General features: G+C 51.2%; 1 protein-coding gene across 5 annotated transcripts in view; it reads left to right on the top strand.

Annotated features, from left to right (window-relative positions):
• GRAMD1B (GRAM domain containing 1B) overlaps positions 1-20,769 on the top strand; it is a 118,923-nt gene that overhangs the window by 70,301 nt on the left and 27,853 nt on the right. For 3 of the 5 annotated variants that reach the window (XM_018923774.3, XM_050983482.1, XM_050983483.1), the window contains 3 exons: positions 1,807-2,017; positions 9,274-9,294; positions 17,529-17,613. In XM_018923774.3, coding sequence (XP_018779319.1) covers positions 1,807-2,017; positions 9,274-9,294; positions 17,529-17,613 — 317 coding nt within the window. Of the gene's footprint in view, positions 1-1,445; positions 1,584-1,806; positions 2,018-9,273; positions 9,295-14,750; positions 15,105-17,528; positions 17,614-20,769 lie in introns of those variants that run through there. The other 2 variants (XM_050983484.1, XM_050983485.1) reach the window with 2 other exon arrangements.

Genomic DNA, 20,769 nt, shown 5'->3' with positions numbered 1-20,769 from the left:
GTTTAGCATTCAATATTGCTGTGCCTTGTCCAGGGAAAGGGAGGGCACAGATGATGTGACAATATTTCCCTTGGGGCTGTGCCATTGCTGCTGGTGAGGAGCCCCAAGCCAAGGGGGATTGCTCAGGAGCTGCCTTGGGCTTGGGGTGATATTTGAGCAGGTTTTTATTGCTCTATATCTATATTTCTCTGAGTGGGAATGAAAAGAGCAGAGTTTAACTTAATCCACCTTCCTGCCTACAGAACATTTTGCACACCCCTTTTCATTTCAAGCCTGAAATGAAATTCCACACTTTCTAGGGGTGAAAACATCTTCTCAGGGGCTCCTGGGAAGCTCCACGCTGCTGTTCCTGCCCCGTGCCAGCTCCCAGGAAATCTGATTCTGGCCCTGTTTGCATAAGCAGCTTGGCTGTGAGCTTCCTGCAGGCTGCTCGGGGAAAGTTTCATCACTTGTGCCTTGACACAAGCAGTGAGCAAATAAAGGGGAATTTACAAGACCAGTTCATCCAAAAGCAAACCAAGCCAAAGCTGGGGAGGGTGTTACACTGCCTGCTCGTGTCTGACTGATGCTTGTAAAATGGTTTTGGCATCTTCAGAGGTAAGGAGAGATGGATATGGTTTTTATCTAGGAATTAATGAAACCTCAGGCATGTGTTCAGCTCCTCTAGGTTCTCAGGGAGGAAATGACCCTTTTGGAGTACATTGCTGTGCATTATTGTGATTGCTGGGTGCAGTTTGCCTTCAATCATAGTCTGACTGCAACAACTTCTCTAATTCAGTCCCCTGCAGCTGTAATTCCTCCATCCTTCCCTGCTGCTGTGCTGTCAGTGTTTGGTGGTGCTCATGAGATAACAGGCTCCTGAAGGGGTTAGCAGGGATGCAGTCCTTGCAGCAGGCTCCTCTGTGACCTGCTGCCTTGGGCAGCACAGCTGGAAAAGCCTCGAGGATGTCTGGGCTGGTCAGAAATAGATTTGACTCCTGGAGGAAATGAGTGGCGGAGGGAAAAATGGGGGCAGTGTGTGGGGTTTTGAAGAGTCTGGCAGGAAGGAGAGGCATCAAAAGAGAAGGAGCAGTGAGGAAATCTGAGTTTTCCTGTTCTGAGTTAGTTTGTACATTACTGCCTTGCTGACCTAGGTGCTGGGGCGTTTGCTGACGAAAGAGAATGAGAATTTCCATTCCCCTCATAATTTCTGTTAAACTCTGAACGGCCTTGCTTTTCCATTGTGAAAAAGGAACTTAATTTTTAATTTTTTTTTTTTAATCACAAAGGCTTTTGGGTCACAGCAAACTGTTTCATGCCCAGCTGTAACTGGTGTGGGAAAGGATGGTTCTGTACAGGAAATGCTGCATTGGATGTCATCACGACTCCCCTCCCAGAGCCCCGGGGTTTCTGATGCTCTTTGATGGGGTGTTTTCTGAAAGGTGTGACCCCATTTTCGTGCATCCTGTTGAGAAGAGCTGCACTAACAAAGGAGGGGCAGAGCTGCATTGAGCACACGCCGACACCTGAGTGCACACTTGCTTTTTCTAAGCTCAGATCATCTGAAACTCCGGGGGCCCACAGGAGCCAGCGAGTTCCTTCTGGTGGGCATTGCTCTGTGCTCTGAGGGCTCGGAGGGCGGCTGGAGGAAGGCGCTGCCAGCAGTTCCTCTGCTGAAAGAGAAGTGCCCAAATCCACGGGGGGCGCGGGGTGCAGCTGCTCAGGAAGCAGCTCGGCTGTGCCGTGGCTGCTGCACAGCTCGGGGCGCGGCTGTTCCAGGCCAGGGGATGCTCTGACCCTGCTCTCTGCCCTCCCTGTGCCCCGCAGTACCGCCAGTAACTCCAACCGCAGCACGCCCGCCTGCTCCCCGATCCTGCGCAAACGCTCGCGCTCGCCCACGCCGCAGGACGCGCCGGGGGACGCCATGGTGGAGAAGGGCTCCGACCACTCCTCGGACAAGTCGCCCTCCACGCCGGAGCAGGGTGTCCAGAGGAGCTGCTCCTCGCAGTCAGGCCGCAGCGGGGCCAAGAACTCCAAGGTGAGGGCGAGCGCGGGGCCGTGGGGACGCGTGGGCCGGGCTGCGCCTGTGTCCTCTGCCGCCTTCTGCTCTGGCTGGTTCCCCTCCCTGTCCCCCGTGGGGTGTCTGACTCAGAGTCCTTCACCTGGGTCAGGCTCAGCTCTGAGGCCACAGCTTTCTCTAGGTCCTGTTCTCTCCAGGTCCTTTCTCTCGAGGTCCTGTTCCTTGGGAGGCTCTGGGGGAAAGCTCCACCAGGGGTTTTCAGCACACCTTGAAAATCAGCTGTTGCACTTGCCTTTTATCACCTGGATCATGAAATTAATAAGGTTTCCCCTGTGAAGGGCCTGTGCATTTCCCCAGTCCTATGCAAGCCCTCTGAGATCAGTTCAAATTGCACAGAACCATTTCTCCAGCCCTCTGCCCATCCCTCCCATGGCTGCAGTGTTATGGCTGGCTTGCCCAGGGTAGCTGAAGTTTTCCCCAGGAAGGTTTTGTCTCTTTGGACAACATTAGAAACAGCCTTGTCTTTGCTGTGGAGGGAAAGAGAGTATCAGGTTTGGCTCTAGGTTTTTGTGTGAGGAGTGGGGCCTGGTAAAACACACACGAGAGCCTGGGGTGCCAAACAAACCTTTGATTATAACCCTGAGATCACTGATGTGTCAGCTGTCATGAGCCCTTGTGTTTGCCCAGATTTTTGAAGTGAGATGTTTCAGCCTGAATAATTTCCCAGGCAGAACTCTGATGGCTTGTATAAAATGAATTGTTAGATCTTTGCCTGATTTATTGCTGGATTGTGTCACAGACAAGAAATCTTCATCCCCTCCCCTTTGTGACCACTCAGCAGAGGGAGCAGGACTCAGTGGCCCACATTCTGATCTCTCACCACTCTGGGGGAGTCTGGGAGTTCAAAAGAGGGGGGAAAAGGGTTTTTCAAGCTGAATCATTGGCGTTCTGAGGTTGCCCTTGAGGTCAGCCTGGCTTCCTGTGCAGCAGTGACCTACAAACCCCGTCCCAGTCACCCTCAGCACGGGGTTGCCAGCTCTGTGTTCCCACAGGAAGCCATGGATGGGAGGCAGGAGGATGCAGGGCACGCAGGAGGATGCAGGGCACCCTGGGGGTGCTCACGAGGAGGGGGAACCACAGAGAGGAGCTGTGTCACCCTGGCCCTCAAAATTAAGGTCATGGGAGTGAGATTTGTACCAGCACGGTGACTGCTAAAGCTGAACTTTAATTCCTGGTGCTCTCCACGAGGAAGAGGGGGTGCAGTGCTCTCTGCTGGGTGTGTGGGGTTTCCTTCTCTTGATCTGCCAGGTAATTTTTCTTCTTTCCCTAATTTCTCTCTTTTCATTCCTGCATGCTTTCTCTCCGATTAAGTCACACAAGCGCCTCTCCAAAGTAAGCCTTCTTTTTTCTCTCCTGTCCCCCACTGTAGAGCTGTCTCATCACTCAGGAACCCTCCCTGTGGTGCTGAGTGCTGACCCCAGTCAGGCATTCTCCTGCTGTGGCTGGGAGAATGTCAGCCAGAGCTCAGCCCCGTGCCTGTAGCTGGGAGCTGGGTTCACTGACATCCCTGGCATCTCCGTATTTGCTCACACAGACTGAGAACTGGCCTGTTCATCACACCCCTGCAGCTGCTTCCAAAGCATTCCAGCCCTTCAGTCCTGCTTCCCCCTCTCCCTGGAAGTGAGCTGCTGTCTCTGCCAGGCAGAAATCCTCTGGAGTTGAACAGAGCCACGATCCCTTCTCTTTCCTGCTTCCCCCATGATTTCAGAAACACGAGTTGTTCTCCATGACTTCTTCCCTGTTTTTCATGATAAATTGCATTTTTGTGGCCAGTGATCTCAGCTCCCTGCCCTTGCACGCTCTGCTGTGTGATGTAAATATGAAAGATCAGTGATTTCAAGTGAACCCAGCTTGACCCTGGTAGAGCAGACCTGTCCCAAATGAATTGTGAGAATTCATGGGCTCGCTCTGAGAGGTGAGAAGTGGAAGATCCCTCTGTGGGTGCTTGAATTGGAGATAAGATCGTTTGGGATTCGATCTCACACCTCTGTGCTGCCCTCAGAAGAGTGGAAAAATCAGAATCACAGGTGGGGTGTTGTAGGAGAAAGTGCCAGGCTGTTGGCATTTCCCCTTTATGGCAGCAGAATGGCTTGGGTGGCTTCACAGAAATCCACAGAATCCTTGTCTTGGCCTTTCCCCAGTGGATGCCTCAGGTTTCCTGCTAGGCAGGTTCTCAGAGAGCAGTGCTGGCTCACTGTCATCCCTTGGTCATGGTCCCTGTCACCAGCCTGACCTTGCATGATTTGCTGGTGTCTGCTGGGGGCTTCTCAGTGTGGTTTTTTATAGTCAGATTGTCTTGTGCTTGGTGTCTGCAGCTGGGGTAGCTGCAGAGGAGCACTCAAACCTCCAGGTGAGGTGTGAAAGGGGCTGTGCAAGGTCTGCAGAGGCAGAGTCCTGGCAGGATTGGTGCTGAGTGGAGGTGTGAGGGGCAGGATGGGGAGCTGGAGGTGCAGAGGCTTTGAGGAGAGGGCTTGGCTGGCTGGGAAGGAGCCTGAGGAGAGGGATGTGGATAAAATGTGTGTGCTCTGAGGTGCCTGCAGCCAGCCCTGCTTCCCTGAGAGGGAAAAACCAACCTGTGAGGCAGCTGGGGAAACTGAGGCAAGTGGAGCCCAGATGAGTTCAGAGGGACCCCCAGCAGCCTGGCAGAGCCTGCTCACACAGAATATTCTGAGTTGGAGCCACGAGCATCACCGAGTGTGCAGCCTGGAGCTCTGTTCTCTGCTTCCTCTGGCACAAAGGAAGAATTTTCAGGCATTAAACCCCCACACAGACAATTCTGCTGTCTGCTCACACAGGGAGAGGTTAGGAACAAAAATAAACAGAGGGCAAAGCTTCTAAACTCTCCTTTCTCAGCCTCTTCTCCTGTCCCCACCCATCTCCTGCAGGAAGAAGGGTTTGCCTTCCCAACCTGTGTGCCTAACGAGGGGGAGCAGCCTGAGCCCATGAGTTTGCTGCTGTGTTGGTGCAATTGCTGCCAGATCTGCTTGAGCTCCCTGGCCTCTTCTGTCTGTGCTGGTCTGTCCTGCTGCAGCGCTGCCGTCAGAGGGAGTGCTCCTCCAGGAGATCCAAACCCTGGAATTGTCACAGGGAGGGCTCCTCCAGGAGATCCAAACCCTGGAATTGTCACAGGGAGGGCTCCTCCAGGAGATCCAAACCCTGGAATTGTCACAGGGAGGGCTCCTCCAGGAGATCCAAACCCTGGAATTGTCACAGGGAGGGCTCCTCCAGGAGATCCAAACCCTGGAATTGTCACAGGGAGGGCTCCTCCAGGAGATCCAAACCCTGGAATTGTCACAGGGAGGGCTCCTCCAGGAGATCCAAACCCTGGAATTGTCACAGGGAGGGCTCCTCCAGGAGATCCAAACCCTGGAATTGTCACAGGCAGGGCTCCTCCAGGAGATCCAAACCCTGGAATTGTCATAGGGAGGGCTCCTCCAGGAGATTTAAACCCTGGAATTGTCACAGGCAGGGCTCCTCCAGGAGATTTAAATACTGGAATTGTCACAGTCAGGGCTCCTCCAGGAGATCCAAACCCTGGAATTGTCACAGGCAGGGCTCCTCCGGGAGATCCAAACCCTGGAATTGTCACAGGGAGGGCTCCTCCAGGAGATTTAAATACTGGAATTGTCACAGGGAGGGCTCCTCCAGGAGATCCAAACCCTGGAATTGTCACAGTCAGGGCTCCTCCAGGAGATCCAAACCCTGGAATTGTCACAGGGAGGGCTCCTCCAGGAGATCCAAACCCTGGAATTGTCACAGGGAGGGCTCCTCCAGGAGATCCAAACCCTGGAATTGTCACAGGCAGGGCTCCTCCAGGAGATCCAAACCCTGGAATTGTCACAGGGAGGGCTCCTCCAGGAGATCCAAACCCTGGAATTGTCACAGGCAGGGCTCCTCCAGGAGATCCAAACCCTGGAATTGTCACAGGCAGGGCTCCTCCGGGAGATCCAAACCCTGGAATTGTCACAGGGAGGGCTCCTCCAGGAGATCCAAACCCTGGAATTGTCACAGGCAGGGCTCCTCCAGGAGATCCAAACCCTGGAATTGTCACAGGCAGGGCTCCTCCAGGAGATCCAAACCCTGGAATTGTCACAGAGAGGGCTCCAGCAGGAGATTTTATGCACTGGGGTGCTCCAGCAGGATCTTTAAGCACTGGAATTGTAACAGGGAGGGCTCCACAGGAGATTTTTAGCACTGGAATTGTCAGAGGCAGTGCTCCACAGGAGATTTTATGCCCTGGATGCTCCATTGGAGTTTTAAGCTCTGGGACTGTCAGAGGCAGTGCTCCACAGGAGATTTTAAGCCCTGGAATTCTCATAGGGAATGCTCCACAGGAGATTTGAATCCCTGGGTGCTCCCCTGGAGCCCCAGTGGTGCTGAGAGGCAGAGGCTCTGTTTGGGGTGCTCAGCTGGATTTGGTGTGTGCCCTGTGTGCCCTGCAGGGCTGGAACCTTCCCCAGCACTGCCTGCAGGTGTCAGGTCCCTGACTCCTGACTATTTCGAGGCAACAATTAAAGGCTTAGAGAAAATATTCCATTTTTCACATTGCTCCCAAGCTCTTCCTGGTTACAGCCCCCCTGTAACCACGAGCTCTGCTCTGTGCTCCTGTGGCATCATCTCTGCAAACCTGGCCCATCTTCTCCTGTCTGTGTGCAGCCCCCTCCTTCTGTTACTTATTCATTTTCTCTTTTCAGTTCTAATGCTTATGGTTTCTTTTTCCAGTATGACAGACTTAACCTGCTCAAAGTAAGAATATGTTTTTCCTTTTTCTTTCTTTTTTCCCTCCCCCTCTCCATTTTACTGTCTGTTGATTTTCACAGTTTGCATCTCCCTCTCAGTGAGTTTAAAAAAAAAAAGATAAATTAGAAGAGAGATTTAAAGGCTGAGGTAGTTTGGATTTTGGACAAGTCTGTTGGACTTGGTGGAGGCAAAAGCTGAGTTTGACTGTTGGTATAATTAAGGATGTTGGTAAAATTACAGATATCAATTAAGGATGTTGGTAAAATTACAGACATCAATTAAGGATGTTGGTAAAATTAAGGATGTTGGTAAAATTACAGACATCAGTATCATCATGGATCTCAGTTTAATTTTTATGTGTGGAAGAGCTTAAAGAAGAACCTGCAGAGCTCCTTTGTAGAGGATCCTTGATTCAGGGAAACTCAAATGTGAGGAATCAAAAAAAGAAAATATTTCCTGCAATGAATGCAGCAGAGGGGAGTGAAATCCTGCTGGGCTGGGCTGGCACCACAGCATGGGCACCCTGATTTGGAAGGCAGAGTGGCAGCAGTGCCTCTGGGGGGTGTGTGCCAGTTCTAGTTTGATTATGAGGTTTTTTCCCCCCAGGAATTTCTGAGTTACTCCTTTTGCTCGTTAAGGCAGACAGATGGCAAAACAAATCTGCAGGAAAATCAGCTCCATCTCAGGGCCTGTGCTCCTGAGGACAAGGTGCTGTGTGCATGGCTCAGATTAATTCCCCTGCTTCTTTTTTTAGTCTAGACTGGGTTGCATAAGGCTTTTTTCCACGTCCTACTTGCAGAGAGGGATGACTTCAACCCAGTCCTTTATGAATGGATCAGGTGTGGAAAAAGAGTGGGAAGCAGGAGGAGATTCCTCTGCTGGAATGGGATATGAGCCATGCTCTGTGTTCAGTCCCTCAGCTCATCTCCTTTCCCCAGGATTTGGGGTGAAAAGGGGGTGTTCCTCTTTTTAATGTCAAATATTTTGTATTTTAGCCCGTGGACTGTATTAGTGTGGGGCTTTTCATGGGAGAGCTCTGCAATGGATCCTTCAGGAATGGGATCCAGTGAGGTTTTGTGGCTGGAGTGGCACACGGGAGCTTGGAGCAGGAAGATCCAGGGGTGGGAACAGAGCAGCCCCTGTCTCTTCACAGAAATCTGCTCCTCCTCTCTGCCCTCATTGACCCTTCCCTGTGGCAGAACCCCCCGTGTGTCCTTGGTGGGCAGGCAGTGCCTGTGTCCCTGTCAATATTCCAGGGAGCTCCCAGTGAGATCCCTGCAGCCTCTGTGGCCAGGCACAGCACAGAATGTTTCCCTTCCTATTCCAGACTGCCTGCAAAGCCTGGAAAATTCTCCCAAGGTCAGCAGCAAGATGGCTTCAGAGGAGGAAAGGCAGTGAAATATTGATTCTGTCCTTGTGTGTTATCCCCTGAAGGGCTGGGGAGAGGGGACAGCACAGCTGGAGCTGCCCACCCTCGTGGGAAAGGCTCTGGTGCCCCCAGGGAAATGAGGGAAATCCCCCCAAAAAGGGGATTCCTGTGTCCTGAAGGAGCTCAGTGTCCTGCCCTTGGAAAGCCAGCCTGGCTGCAGTGGGAAGCTCATTCCTTCCTCTCCCCATGCAGATAAATCTCACCTCCAACTGAAAATTGCCAAGCGTGACTTTCCAAGCTGAGCCAGCTCTGTGGTGTGCTCCAATGTGACGTGTGGCCTGTCCTCTCCAACCATCTGAAATGCCATGATAAGGATGGGGGAAAAAAAATAAATTAAAAAAATCACATGTGCAGATGATGCAAAACACTGTGCGCTGAAATGCTGAAAAAAAAAAAAAATCCCAGCCTTTTTTTTTTCCTTGCCTAGCTTCTCTAGGGATTTTCTACAGCACCTTTCCTGGCTCTGTGTGTGTGTGTGTCCCTTTTAAAATCCAAAATACCCGTGGAACATTTGCCTTTTGTGGGCAAAGCTGTGTCCCTGCCCTCAGCAGTGCTTTGGAGGCTCAGTGTGAGTTTTAGCACCAGGCCAGGGGAAGAATGAAGCCCCTAAAGAGGTGCTGGCAGTGATGATGGTGATGATGGTGATGATGATGGTGATGATGATGATGATGATGATGATGATGATGGTGATGATGATGATGACGTGATGATGATGATGATGATGAGCTCCTGTGTTGCTGGCTGGCACTGCAGGTCTGCAGACAAGGTGGCAGCATGTCTGTGTGTGTGTGCATGTGGACATGCACACCTTGGCCTGAACTGTTTCCTGTTGCAGACTCCTGCTGCTGGACTTGTCCCTTGCTCCTGTCACTGGGGATAACTGTGTCACACCACACTGTGAAACCCATTGAAATCTTCTGTTTAATCCCACTTTCACTTCACTAATGATCCAAACCAGATTGGACCTGCTTTCTCTGTCCCTCTTTCCTTTTGATCCTAAGATCTCTGTGCTGACTAATGCTTCTCTTTTATTTTGTCCTTACAGAAAAGCCAGAGTTGGTATAATGTAAGTACTCCCGTTTCTCTTGTCCCTGGGTGGCTCTGGGTGGGAGGGGGGAAGGGGCAAAGGGGCTTTGCAGTGGCACTGGGGCACCCCGACCATTTCCAGGAGGAGGAGCTGGAAATGGCTCAGCACTGGCAAAGGAGGGCTGGCATCCTGAGGGAGGGGATGCCAGAGGCAGAGAGCAGGAGCTTTGTCCTTTTGGTCACTCTGGTGGTGCTCCCCTCATCCTGCCCCTCTGGTGTCGCAGCGGGGTGTGGTGACACGCGGTGACAAACAGAGCTGGCACCCTGCAAACCCTTTGCATCTCTCAGGCCGGTCTGGGGGCCACAGAGGAGTTATTTTCTACCCCAGAGAAACACCAACCACCCTTTGCTTCTGCCTTGGTGTTTTTTCCACCCTGCTCTGGGCACAAGGTCGGTGTCACCTTTGCACGGTCGGGCCCCCAGCCTGGAGGCTCTGAAGTAGCCGTAGGCAAATGCAGCAGGCAGCCATGGCCAGCCACAATTCCTGCCCTCCTGCAGCCATCCAGAGCAGGATGGGGGCCAGCAGAATGTGGGATTTGGGCTGAAACAGCGAGGTGGAGAGGCAGAGTTAGGGTCCTGCTGGGTGTGAGGAAGAGACCCCAGAGGCAGAGAGGGACAGAGGCAGCGAAGAAAAGAATCAGAAGATTTTATCTTAAGAACAAAATACAAACCAAGGTGGGCCAGACTGGTGGGGGAGTGGCAGATAAGGACAGTGAGCAGATGCCTGGGTCTGACCTGGCTGCTGCCAAGCCCTGACTCTGTCACCAGCCCAGAGGTGACTTTGGCTCTCACTGCTTCTGCCTGTAGCTGCTGAGCTCCATTCCCTGCTGCATGGTGCTTTGCTGTGCTCTCTTCTGTGGGTCTCTTGTGTTTTCATGTCCTCTCTATCTTATCTTTCTGTTCTCTTGTTTTTCCTCCATATATTTTCAGCATGAGAGACAGTACATCCGGAGAGTAAGCACTGGCTGCGTGTTTTTTTGTGGTTTTCCCCACCCCATCCCATTATTTTCCTTTGTAAACAAAACCAAACAAACCCATTTTCTAGTTAGCAGAGACATTCTGGCCAGATAAAAGCAGCAGTGTGAAAGTATGGATGAGGCACAGACTGCAGGAAGTCAGTCAGTCCCACTTGGCAGTGTTATTTCCATTAAAAATTTGCTAATGCATCTCCTTGAGAGAGTTTCCCTTCTTTGGCAGCTCCTTCCAGGCAGGATTTTTGTGCCATTTGGACCATTCTGGTCCCTCCATTCCTCTCCCTGCTGAGGGCAGCTCTAGAAATGAACCAGTGGAATCTCCCCCTTCATGGACCCTCCCCATTTCCTTGGCCCATTTCCCCACTCTCATTTCACCCAAACCCCACCGTGCCCAGAGCAATCCCCCCCACACTGCTCTGTGTGCCAGGCACCGTGCAAACCCACCCCAAAAATAATCCCTAAGAGAGCACATGGCCCTCAAGGATCTGCAGGGCATCACCAGTTTTCTTCTTTGTTTTTTATTGCTGCTTTCAACTGGTCCTTTTGTCTCTGGAGCACTGCATTCCTCTTGGCCAGCTGGAACCCTCCCTTTCCCCTCTCCTGGATTCCTTTTTCTCTATTTTTTTTGGTTTATTTTTTTGGTTTTTTTCCTTAAGATGCCACCAATTTCTGCCTTGTGTGTTCTCCTGAGGATCCCAGCAGTGCTTTTTTGGGATTGCCATCCCTGCCCCCTGGAGAAGGGGGGGGAAGGGGTGAAGGGAGCTGGTGGGCTGGTGTGGCAGAGCTGCCCCTCTCTCTGCTTGTGCTTTCTCTGCTTGGCTTTGCAGAGGACAGACACAAACTGGTGCAGGTGCCCTGTGAGACTGAGAAGGGAACCCCAGTTTGGGAGGAAATCATGAGAATTTTGGGGTTTGCTTCGTGTTCTGGTCCTCGTGGTGGAAGAGCAGAAGGTCAGGGGAAAGGAAAAGTCCCTGAGGTGTTTTTCATGTCTTTAGTGAGGAATTGGAGACTTTGGTTTGGAAATATTGTGGTTTTTAGGGGGAAAAAAAAATCTGTTGGTCACTTGTGGTTTAACCATCAGTAGTGTCTGCTTTGGGCTGTGTGTCTGTGAATTATTGTAAATTCATTTATTGTTTTAAAATCATTCATGAAAACAGAGCTCAGGCCTTAAATCCAAACTTGCTTTGCAGTTTGTTTGCTGAAACAGAGATGGGCCCTACCCTGTGCCCCTGAGGGGCTCTGAGAGGGGGAATTTGTGTTTCTCTTCCCTGAGGACACCAAGGAGGAGCTGCCATGTCAGGGGGGTGTCAGCAGCTCCACACCTGGGAGAAGCCACTTGTCACCCAGCAGATGCCATCAAAATGAGAGACAAAGTGGAGAGATTTTAAAATAAGAGATAAACTGGAGATATTTTAAAATGAGAGACAAACTGGAGAGATTTTAAAATGTGAGATAAACTGGAGAGATTTTAAAATGAGAGATAAACTGGAGATATTTTAAAATAAGAGATAAACTGGAGATATTTTAAAATGAGAGACAAACCGGAGAGATTTTAAATTGACTGGTTTCTGTCCCCTGTGCCATCTCTCTCCCTGGTTTCTGTCCCCTGTGCCATCTCTCTCCCTGGTTTCTGTCCCTTGTGCCACCTCTGTTCCCTGCTTTTTGTCCCTTGTGCCATCTCTGTTCCCTGTCCTCTGTCCCCTGTGCCATCTCTGTTCCCTGGTTTCTGTCCCTTGTGCCACCTCTGTTCCCTGATTTCTGTCCCTTGTGCCATCTCTCTCTCTGGTTTCTGTCCCTTGTGCCATCTCTCTCCCTGATTTCTGTCCCCTGTGCCACCTCTCTCCCTGGTTTCTGTCCCTGTGCCATCTCTGTTCTCTGTTTTCTATCCCCTGTGCCATCTCTCTCCCTGATTTCTGTCCCCTGTGCCATCTCTCTCCCTGATTTCTGTCCCCTGTGCCATCTCTCTCCCTGGTTTCTGTCCCCTGTGCCACCTCTGTTCCCTGGTTTCTGTCCCTTGTGCCATCTCTCTCCCTGGTTTCTGTGCTGCCCCAGACTCAGCATTCCTCAGGTTTTGTGTTCTCTGCCCTGTCCCTTTCCCCAGCAGTGTTTGCTGGAAGTTTCCTGTGGAGGATTTGTTTGTGTGGAACAGGGAGATGTCACCACGGGGAGATGTCACCATGGGGAGATGTCACCACGGGGAGATGCCACCACGGGGGTGGCCCTTGTGTCCCCATTTCCGCAGGGAGCAGTTCCCTGACCTGGGCAGTGCCATCCTGTCCCATCTCTGTGTTTGCAGTGCAGTTAATGTTTGCTGCCTCCAGCTCCAGGCCAGCTCCTGCCATCGCTGCTGGCCCAGCCCTGCACAGCCAGGGGCTGGGGGTGTTTGGTTTTTTAGTCAATCCCTTTTGGAATTTCCAGCCCAGGGAATCTCAGTAAATCATTCATAAGGCAGTGCAGGTGGCTGTAATGCCAATTCTTTGTCCTTCACAGGCTACAGAATTATTTTTTAAATCATTCCCTCATCTTGGGGTGCAGATGGATGAAGTGCTGCAGTGCTGAATGGGGACACCTCTGTGCCCTGGTGATTTTGGGGTGCAGCTGAGCAGACAGAGCTTGTCAGTGAGCAAACTGCCCCCCTGGCCTGGAGCAGAGCCTCTGCAGGGCTGGGTTGGCTGCTTGGTGCTTTTGGGGATCTGAGTGCCCAGGTCTGGAAGAATGAGGGGTTTATTTCAGTGTTTGATCACAGCTGAGCTGATCTGGTGCCCTGCTGTGGGCATTTACCTGGGCACTGCCCACATCTGAGCAGGGAGCTGGAGAGGCTGGGACTCAGGGCAGGGGGCACAGGGAGTGCCAGCCCCCAGGACATCTCCTGGACCTGCAGGGACTTCACTCCACATTTCCAGCGTGACCTGACTGAATCCTGATGGATGAATCCTAGAAAGTCCCATTTTTGGGGGGAGAAGAGAGGGCTCAGAGATGCACCCAGGAGTGGTGCAGCCCCTCAGATTCTGCCTCCGTGGGCCTCCCATGGCTGCTTCCTCCCAGCCACATCCTTTGTTTTTATCTATCACACGCCTGAATATTTTTCTTCTTCCCTTAACTGACCTGAGCAGTGAAAAGACACAGAATGACAGAATGACCAGGGTGGAGGAGACCCTAAAGATCACTCAGTCCAGCCCAGCCCAACCCCTCACCCAAACCCTGGCACCCAGTGCCACATCCAGGCTTTGTTAAACACCCCCAGGGATGGGGACTCCACCACCTCCCTGGGCAGAACATTCCAGAACTTTATCCCCTTTCTGTAAAAACCTTTCCCTGCTCTCCAGCCTGTATTTCCCTTGGCCCAGCTGGAGGCTGTGAGCTCTGGGTGTGTCAGTGCTGCTGCAGACAGAGCCCAGCCCAGCTGAGCACAGGCACCTTTCAGGAGCTGTCAGAGGGATGGGGGCAGCCCTGAGTCTCCTTTGCTCCAGGCTGAGCCCCCCCAGCTCCCTCAGGGGCTCCTCTCAGGGTTTGTGTTCCCAGCCCCTCTCCAGCCAGGTGTCTGTTTCAGGTGTTCCCAAATCAGCCTGTCAGGAGTATTTGCTGTCCCAGGCTGTCCCAGGAGCCCACCTGTGCTTGGGAGAGCACGGTCAGGACTGCAGGGACAGGGACAGGGGCCCATGAGCAGGGAGTGGGACAGGAGCCCACGTCCCAGGCTCCCCCCAGCCTCCAGCACACTCTGTCCAGCAACTTTCCATGACAGGAAACATCTGCTGGAGGCAGGGCCGGGTTACTGCCGGGCATTGGCCGCCGGCATTCCCAGCCCCGTCACTCCAGGCGTGGGGAGGCATTTTGGGATCTTCCCTGCCCGCCCCTTCCATGGGAAGCACAGAGACTGAGGCTGCCTTTGAGAGCAGAGGGGAGAGCCTGAGGCACTGAGGAGGCAGAATTGCTGCTTTTTCTGCTTCCAGAGAGGGGAAAGCTGAGCTGGAGCAGTTCGGGAGCCGCGTGAGTCGCAGCGGGGCCGGAGCTGTCTGGGGTCAGGTCTGGCACTCCTGGACATTTGGGGGCTTCTGCTGCCCTGCTGACACCTGCCAGGGCTCCTGCAGGGGATGCCCACAGCGAGGAGCTGCTGAGGCAGCAGCAGGAGAGCACAGAGGGTGCCCAGCAGCACAATCACCCCCATGAGCCTCTTGGGGAAAAGTCCTCTGGAGGGGAGATCCTCGCTGAGATCCTCAGGGGCTGCCTTGGACCAGCTGGATGTGGGCAGGAGAGCAGGGGAGGGCACCTAAACCCACCTGAACGCCTGCCAGGCTGCACCTCTGGGCTTTGGATGAGCAGGGGAGGGCACCTAAACCCACCTGAACGCCTGCCAGGCTGCACCTCTGGGCTTTGGATGAGCAGGGTGTGAGCAGGAGAGGACATCTAAACCCACCTGAACTCCTGCCAGGCTGCACCTCTGGGATTTGGATGAGCTGGGTGTGAGCAGGAGAGGACATCTAAACCCACCTGAACTCCTGCCAGGCTGCATCTCTGGGATTTGGACGAGCTGGGTGTGAGCAGGAGAGGAGGGGAAGGCACCTGAACCCACCTGAACTCCTGCCAGGCTGCACCTCTGGGCTTTGGACATAAACCAGGAGCAGTGGGAGCAGGAAGAGCAGAGCTGGAGTGGAGCCGGGGAGCTGGGCAGGGCTGAGGGAAGGAGATGGATTCCCTGCTGGAGTGTGGCTCCCTCTGGGACCTTTCCCTGGACCAAGAGCTGCCGTGGTGGGACCTGGAGGGACTTGAGGACTTCTCTGGAGGAAACGCCAGCCCTGGAGCTGATGAAATCCCAGCTGTGAGTGTGTGAGCTGAGCTGGCTGTGCCCTGCAGAGCTGCTGGGGCTGAGCAGAGCCTCTGCCAGGACAGGTCTGAGCTCCTGCTGAGCTGGGCTGCTCTGAGCCCAAAGCTCAGCCCTGCAGGGATCCCAATCCCTTTTCCCCACTCCATCCCCATCCTGTCTGCTTGTTCCTGGAAATCTTGGCCTTGGGCTCTTCTGGAGCCCATCTCAGACCGAGATCTTTTCCAGATGTTCAGGCTGGGAGTTTGGTGAGTACAACTGATATTTCTGTCATCAGCTGGTTGGCAGGTTTTGCTCAGAGTGAGATCCCTTCCTCTGGGCCCACGGGGCTGCAGCAAGTGTTGGAATATTCTGTTTCTAGTTCTGAGCTGCTGTGAGGAGCAGGGAATGCTTTTGGGGGCGAGGGGTTGTCTGTGATTTGACAACCAACATCAAATCTGCTGTGATCTGACAGCTTTTGGCAGAGCTGTGAGGCTAATTCTAAATAAACTCTGCATTCCTCCCACCCCTGTGGCTCCACCACCATTCCTAGGCACAAACTGCCTTCTCTAATCCCAGAATTTTGGGGCCCTTGCTGGAACACCCCCACAGTTCTGCCCTAGGAGAGCAGTGCCTCTGGATTGTTGGATCAAGAGGGAAATTGTTGTGCCCCAGGTGGCTCCTTCTCTGCAGTTGTGGGAGCAGGAACATTGCAGATCCTCAGGGAGGTGTGGATCTGCTCCTACCTCTGCTCAGAAGGGGTTGTGGCTGTGAGGATCAGCTGGCACAGGGTGGAGGAGCTGTGGGCTGTCCCCCCATAAACCCTGAGAGGAGCCTGGTGTCCCTCCAGCCCCGTGTTCCCTGAGGCCAGGCACAAACCCAGGGCAGGGCAGGGTTCAGTGCCTGGAGGAGGCTTTTGGAGCCCCTGGAGTGTCCCCACTGTCCCAGCACCTGGCTGTGTTTGGTGGGGAGGGGGGTGGCCATGGGGGATCCTGAGCTCTCAGTGCCAGTGCTTGCTCAAGCTCCTCTGGCAGGGCCGAATAACCCATTTTCTGGGGCAAACCCCCAATTTTTTAGGAAGAATCCCCCATTTTCTGGGGTGAATCACCTGTTTTCTGGGGCAAATCTATTTTCTTTGCTGAATCCTGTTTTCTGTGGTGAATTCCCTGTTTTTTGGCAAAAATCCCCATTTTTGGGGGTAAATCACGTATTTTCTGTGCTGAATCACCCATTTTTGGGGGTGATCACACTTTTTCTGTGCTGAGTCCCCCATTTTCTGTGCTGGATCCCTATTTTCTGGGGCGAATTCCCCATTTTCTGTGCTGAATCAGCCATTTTCTGGGGAAAATCTATTTTCTGTGCTGAATCCTGTTTCCTGTGCTGACTCCCCTGTTTTCTGGAGTAAATCCCCCATTTTCTGGGCTCAATCCCCCATTTTCTGGGGTGAACCACCTCTTTTCTGGGGTGAATCACCCCTTTTGGGTACTGAATCCCCCAATTTCTGGGGTGACTCCCCCATTTCCTGGGGCAGCTGCCCCATTGCTGACTTTTGGCAGGTGAGTGCTGCAGGCAGAGCACACCTCCTGCCTTGGACAGCGTGCAGCCACTGGGAATTCTGCAGGCACAGGGAACTCTGCAGGCACAGGGAATTCTGCAGGCACAGGGAACTCTGCAGGCACAGGGAATTCTGCAGGGACAGGGAATTCTGCAGGCACAGGGAACTCTGCAGGCACAGGGAATTCTGCAGGGACAGGGAATTCTGCAGGGACAGGGAATTCTGCAGGCACAGGGAACTCTGCAGGCACAGGGAACTCTGCAGGCACAGGGAACTCCTCTGCAGGCACAGGGAACTCCTCTGCAGGCACAGGGAACCCCTCTGCAGGCACAGGGAACCCCTCTGCAGGCACAGGGAACTCCTCTGCAGGCACAGGGAATTCCTCTGCAGAAACAGGGAACTCTGCAGGCACAGGGAACTCCTCTGCAGGCACAGGGAACTCCTCTGCAGGCACAGGGAACTCTGCAGGCACAGGGAACTCCTCTGCAGGCACAGGGAACTCTGCAGGCACAGGGAACTCCTCTGCAGGCACAGGGAACTCCTCTGCAGGCACAGGGAACTCTGCAGGCACAGGGAACCCCTCTGCAGGCACAGGGAACTCCTCTGCAGGCACAGGGAACTCTGCAGGCACAGGGAACCCCTCTGCAGGCACAGGGAACTCCTCTGCAGGCAGGGCTGAGCCTTTCCAGGATTTTTTCCTTTCCAGCCTGGATTGCTCTCCCAAGCCACGTTCTCCTCCTCCTCTCCCTCCCTGCATACAGCCCACACCCTCCCATCTCTGGGCTGTGATGGGAGCTCCTCAGTGCCTCTGCCCCCCTCCTCCCGCTGTCCCTGAGGTGTCCCTGTTGTCCCCAGCCCGTGTCCCAGCTGCCCCTTTGTCTCTGCAGGTGCTGAGCCCCACCTACAAGCAGCGCAATGAGGATTTCAGGAAACTCTTCAAGCAGCTCCCGGACACCGAGCGCCTCATCGTGGGTAAGGGCAGCTCCAGGGGGCTCTGGGGAGGAGGGCAGCACAAATCCAGACAGGTTTTCATCCTTAAATTCATCCACAAACACCTGGGGGTGATGTCCAAAAAGGAGACAGAGCAGTCCTGGAACTCTGTTCCAATAAAGGGGCTCTGGGGACGAGGGCAGCACAAATCCAGACAGGTTTTTATTCTTAAATTAATCCAAAATCACCTGGGGGTGATGTCCAAAGAGGAGACAGAGGAATCCTGGAACTTTATTCCTGTAACTTTATTCCAATTAAAAAATATTCCAATAAACTCTTCAAGCAGCTCCCAGACACCAAGCGCCTCATCGTGGGTGAGGGCAGCCCCAGGGGGCTCTGGGGAGGAGGGCAGCACAAATCCAGCCAGGTTTTCATTCCTAAATCTATCCACAAACACCAGAGGCTGATGTCCAAAAAGGAGACAGAGCAGTCCTGGAACTTTGTTCCAATAAAGGGGCTCTGGGGAGGAGAGCAGCGCAAATCCAACCAAGTTTTCATCCTTAAATTCACCCACAAACACCAGAGGTTGATGTCCAAAAAGGAGCCAGAGCAGCCCTGGAACTTTATTCCAACCAAGGCAGAGGCCATGGGGCATCCCCTGGGGTCTCTCCCATTTTTGGAGGACTCAGCCTCCTTTTTATCCCAATTTCCAGCCCCATTTCCCTTCTCTCTTTCCCCATTTGAGAGGTTCAGACTTCCCTACTAAAACCCCCCACTAACGTGTACTCCCCCTTTCTTTTTGACTTTTCCATGTGTCAATCAATGGCATTCCCATGGAATTTATGGTTCTCCCCATTGTTTCTCTCATCTCTCAGTAGCCAGTTTTATTTATCAGCAGGCCCACAGATTGTTTGGAAAGACAAATCCCTCTCATTCCATTCATCAGTCAGTGGGATCCTTCCTTTATTTCTTTTATCTCTCAGTGCTGGTTTTATCTCCCAGTTAGCTTGGGAAGAGAAATCCCTCATTCCTTTCACCTCCAGACACTGACACTGAGAACAAACCTGGAGCAGAGGCAGAGCCCCATTTCCAATGGGTTTTGCACTTTCTGGTGGGTTTTCCTCATTTGGTGGGGGATGATGGGATTTTTTTCCTACCTTCTTCCTCCCTTTTTCCCAATGAGAGGAATGAGGGATTTGTCTTTCCAAAGCAGCTGTGGGGCTGCTGGGGGATAAAACCAGCACTGGGAGAGAGAAGAAACAATGGGAAGGATTCCACTGAGTGATGAATGGGAAAAGAGATTTGCTTTTACAAATAAACTGTAGGTTTGCTGAGAAATTAAATTGGACATTGAAAGGTGAAAGAAACAATGGGGAAGAAAAACCCCTAAATTCAGTAAGAATGAAAAATGAAAAGGGAGGGTTGTACATTAGAGGGGAATCTCTGGGATCAGGTGTTCTGGGGAGTCTGAACCTCTCCAGTCCCTCAGAAATGGGGAAAGAGAGAAGGGAAATGGGGCTGGAAATTGGGATCAAAAGGAGGCTGAGTCCTCCAGAAATGGGAGAGACCCCAGGGGATGCCCCATGGCCTCTGCCTTGGTTGGAATAAAGTTCCAGGGCTGCTCTGGCTCCTGATTGGACATCAACCTCTGGTGTTTGGGGATGGATTTTCCTGACACCACCATCCCTGCTCACACCCAACTGCCCTTCCCAAACCTCAGCTCAGAGCTGCAGAGATGCAGCTGCTCCCGTGTCTGACAGGGGTGGGGATCCCCTCCTGTGCCCACGCTGCCTAAACTGGGCAGAACTCACAAAGACCCCGGGAGGCAGAAAGGAAGGGACAGCTGAAATCTGGGAGTAGCACCTGGGACACTGCAGAGTGAGCAGCTGATAAGGCAGCTGATAAGGCAGGATCATCATCAGGGACAGGGAGAGGCTGTGACAGGCCCGGGGAGGGCAGGGACAGGCGGCAGCTGGGGTTCAGCTCTGCCTTGGCCCTGCTGGCCTGAGTGCTCCTCTTGCTGCTGCTGCTGCTCAGCCTCACCTCTGCGCTCCCCTGATGCAGTTACCTGGGCCTGCCGAGAGACAGAGCCAGACAAAGTTTAAAGCATAGGATAAATATATTAAATATGTCCATGTTTGGGTGGATTGAATATATCCATGTGTATATAGATAATATAAATACATCCATGTCTATGTGGATTAAATAAATAAATAAATATATTATATTTATGTAAAATATATATCCATGTTTATATATATATAATATAAATATATCCATGTCTATATGGATTAAATAATTAAATATAATATATGATATATATTTTATATGTATTATATGTAAAATACATATTCATGTTTATATATAGAATATAAATATCTCCATGCCTATATGGATTAAATAAATAAATAAAATATATAATATATATTTTTATATGTTATATGTAAAATATATATTCATGTTATATATATAATATCAATATCTCCATGTCTATTTGGATTAAATAAATAAATAAAATATATATTATATGTAAAATATATATCCATTTTTATATATATAATATAAATATATCCATGCCTATATAGATTAAATAAATACATAAAGTATATAATATATATTTTTATATATATTATATGTAAATATATATCCATGTTCATATATATATATAATATAAATATCTCCATGTCTATGTGGATTAGATAAATAAATAAACAAAACATATAATATATATTATATATATATTATATGTAAAAATATATCCATGTTTACATATATAATATAAATATATCCATGCCTATATGGATTAAATAAATAAATAAAATATATAATATATATTTTATATATATTATATGTAAAATATACATCCATGTTTATATGGATTAAATAAATATAACACATACAATATTATATATATGCATTTATATATAATATATAATAAATTATATATTATATATTTTTTATAGATAACATATCTATTTCTAGATGTTAATGCATGTTTATATCCATAAACATAATAAATAGATCCACGAAGAGGAAATATTTAATGAAAGGCCTTCAGGTGCATTAAGGGCAGTCAAAGCCTCCCCAGGGGGCTGCACCCAAAATGGTCAGGAGTTTTTCACACAATTAGAAGTTTGGTCTATTTGCATATCAGGATTAATTGTCCAGTTACAAATTCAGATATTGAGGTCACATTCC

The sequence above is a fragment of the Serinus canaria genome, chromosome 24 (assembly GCF_022539315.1).
Source record: "Serinus canaria isolate serCan28SL12 chromosome 24, serCan2020, whole genome shotgun sequence".
Classification (NCBI taxonomy): Eukaryota; Metazoa; Chordata; class Aves; order Passeriformes; family Fringillidae; genus Serinus; species Serinus canaria.
Note: the sequence above shows the minus strand (reverse complement) of the source record. Positions and strands in the feature narration are given on the sequence as shown.